The 2,500-nt window shown below is 44.8% G+C and overlaps 1 protein-coding gene across 3 annotated transcripts in view; it reads right to left on the reverse strand.

Annotated features, from left to right (window-relative positions):
- ptbp3 (polypyrimidine tract binding protein 3) overlaps nucleotides 1-2,500 on the reverse strand; it is a 41,821-nt gene that overhangs the window by 20,027 nt on the left and 19,294 nt on the right. For all 3 annotated transcript variants that reach the window (XM_083568784.1, XM_083568786.1, XM_083568785.1), the window contains exons 4-6: nucleotides 1,897-2,043; nucleotides 1,155-1,316; nucleotides 291-401 (exon numbers count right to left, since the gene is read on the reverse strand). In XM_083568784.1, the coding sequence (XP_083424910.1) occupies nucleotides 291-401; nucleotides 1,155-1,316; nucleotides 1,897-2,043 (420 nt within the window). The remainder of the gene's footprint in view (nucleotides 1-290; nucleotides 402-1,154; nucleotides 1,317-1,896; nucleotides 2,044-2,500) is intronic.

Consider the following 2,500-nt stretch of genomic DNA (forward strand, 5'->3'; position numbering starts at 1 on the left):
CACCTACACACCCCTACACACACCTACACACCCCTACACACACCTACACACCCCTACACCTACACACACCTACACACACACACACACACACCTACACACACACACCTACACACCTACACACACACACACACCTACACACACACACACACCTACACACACACACACACCTACACACACACACACACACCTACACACACACACACCTACACACACACACACCTACACACACACCTACACACACACCTACACACATCTACAGAACAGAACAGAAACCCTCTGGTAGAACTGACCAGTTTGGCGTGATGTGCGTTAATAGGATCTGCATACTGGAGCAAAGCCTGGAACTGGTTATTCTTGGTGAATGTGATGATCTTCAAAACTGTTCCAAACTTAGAGAAGATCTACAGAAGAAAACAAAAAACATTTATTTATAAACTTTCCTTTCATTTTTTTATTATATATTATTTTTATTCATTTAAAAATTTACAGCACATAAAAAAAGCCATTTTTGAAAATACAAATTATTTAAAAAACAAACAATGTGATCCTTTAAAAAGTGATTTTTTATATATAAATACATTAAATATGAAGGAGACGCGGCTTTAATCATGACACTGACGTGACCCTCATACAACAACACGCTTTAGAGAAAAGATCAATCAGGAAAAAGAATGGATTCTAAGTAGGGAAGAGAGAGAGAGAGAGAGAGAGAGAGAGAGAGAGAGAGAGAGAGGGATAGAGAGAGAGTGAGAGAGAGAGAGAGAGAGAGAGAGAGAGAGGGGGGGGGGGGGTGGAGGGAGTGAGAGAGAGAGATGAAGTGAGAGAGAGAGATGAAGTGAGAGAGAGATGAAGTGAGAGAGAGATGAAGTGAGAGAGGGATAGAGAGAGAGAGAGGGAGGGAGAGAGTGAGTGTGAGAGAGAGAGAGAGAGAGAGAGAGAGAGAGAGAGAGAGAGAGAGGGGGATAGAGAGAGAGAGAGGGAGAGAGAGAGAGATGGAGGGAGTGAGAGATGGAGGGAGTGAGAGAGAGGGAGAGCTGTAAAGATAAAGATATATTGAATGATTGGACTCCGTATCTGCAGCTCTCTGGAATAAGGATCAGGGAAATGAGACTTCTGGGAAAAGAAGAAGAATGAGAAGATAGATGTGATCCTACCTGATGAAGGACTTCCAGAGAAACCGGGTAGAAGAGGTTCTCCACGATGATGCGCAGGACGGGGCTCTGACCAGGCATCATGCTGCTGTCGCCAGGGGACGCCGAGTGCGTCATGTTCCCAGAATGCACTGCGTTGACGACCTGCAGGGCAGCCTGGGTTCTCTGCAGGACAAATCACCAATTACACTCACTCAGTTTGTAGCAGATAAACACACACACACACACACACACACACACACACACACACACACACACACACACACACACACACACACACACACACACACACACACACACACACACACACACACCAAAGTCTAAGCCTAGAATTAATCTCAAACAGAATGCAAACACGAAAACACACACAAGCTGTAATGAAAATGCAAAAGCACCATGGTGTAGATTTAACATTCTCAGACAATGACTCTCACACACACACACACACACACACACACACACACACACACACACACACACACACACACACACACACACACACACACACACACACACACACACACACACACACACACACACACAGACAGAGCGGCTCTCAATCAATTCCACCCCATTGTCCTTCGGTCACTCCAGAATTATGTAAATGTAGTCTGCCTCTCGCTCCACACCACAGTCAGCCAATCACGCCGCCTAATTAGCCTCTGATCCAAAGAACCCGAAGCCGCTTGTTACCACGGCGACCGCGCGTGAAGGTTAAAGGTCAGAGCGAGAGGAAGGTCCTCACCCCTTGGTTGGGCAGGTTGTCAGTCTTCAGCTCGCGGTGGTTGGAGTACTGGATGTAGACGGGCTGGTTGCGGACGTGAGGTGTGGCTGTGGTGTAGTAGTTCACCATCGTGATCGCTGCTTCCTCAGAAGCCATTTCTATAAAAGCCTGCAGGAGGAAACGGAGCAGAACGAGTGAAGCTTCTCAGCATTAAACACACAAACAGGAAAATAGATTTAGATATTAAAAGCCAAACGCTACCTGATACGATATAAATGTGCTTTTTCCCTTTAAGAGTGTTTCATACACATTTCACCTTGGTTGCTCTTGTGTCTGTCTGCTGCTCACCTTCAACACTTTCATCCTCCTACTCCAGATTTTCAGCTGAAGGGTGTGTGAGAACTGTTCATGATTCCCACTCAGAATCTCACTGATTTAACTGATTTAAACCCATTATCCAGGTACGAACTTAAACAGAAGAACTAGAACCTGACACAGGGGGTGTACAGTTTTAAACACTGTAGTGTGAGATGCTCTAAAACTGAGTCGGCTGTAGTTTCAACACACACACATTAAAAAATTATATAAAAAAAAAAACACTGATGAAACAAAAACTCTGAATTTT

The sequence above is a fragment of the Silurus aristotelis genome (assembly GCF_946808225.1).
Source record: "Silurus aristotelis genome assembly, chromosome: 18".
In the NCBI taxonomy this organism is placed as follows: Eukaryota; Metazoa; Chordata; class Actinopteri; order Siluriformes; family Siluridae; genus Silurus; species Silurus aristotelis.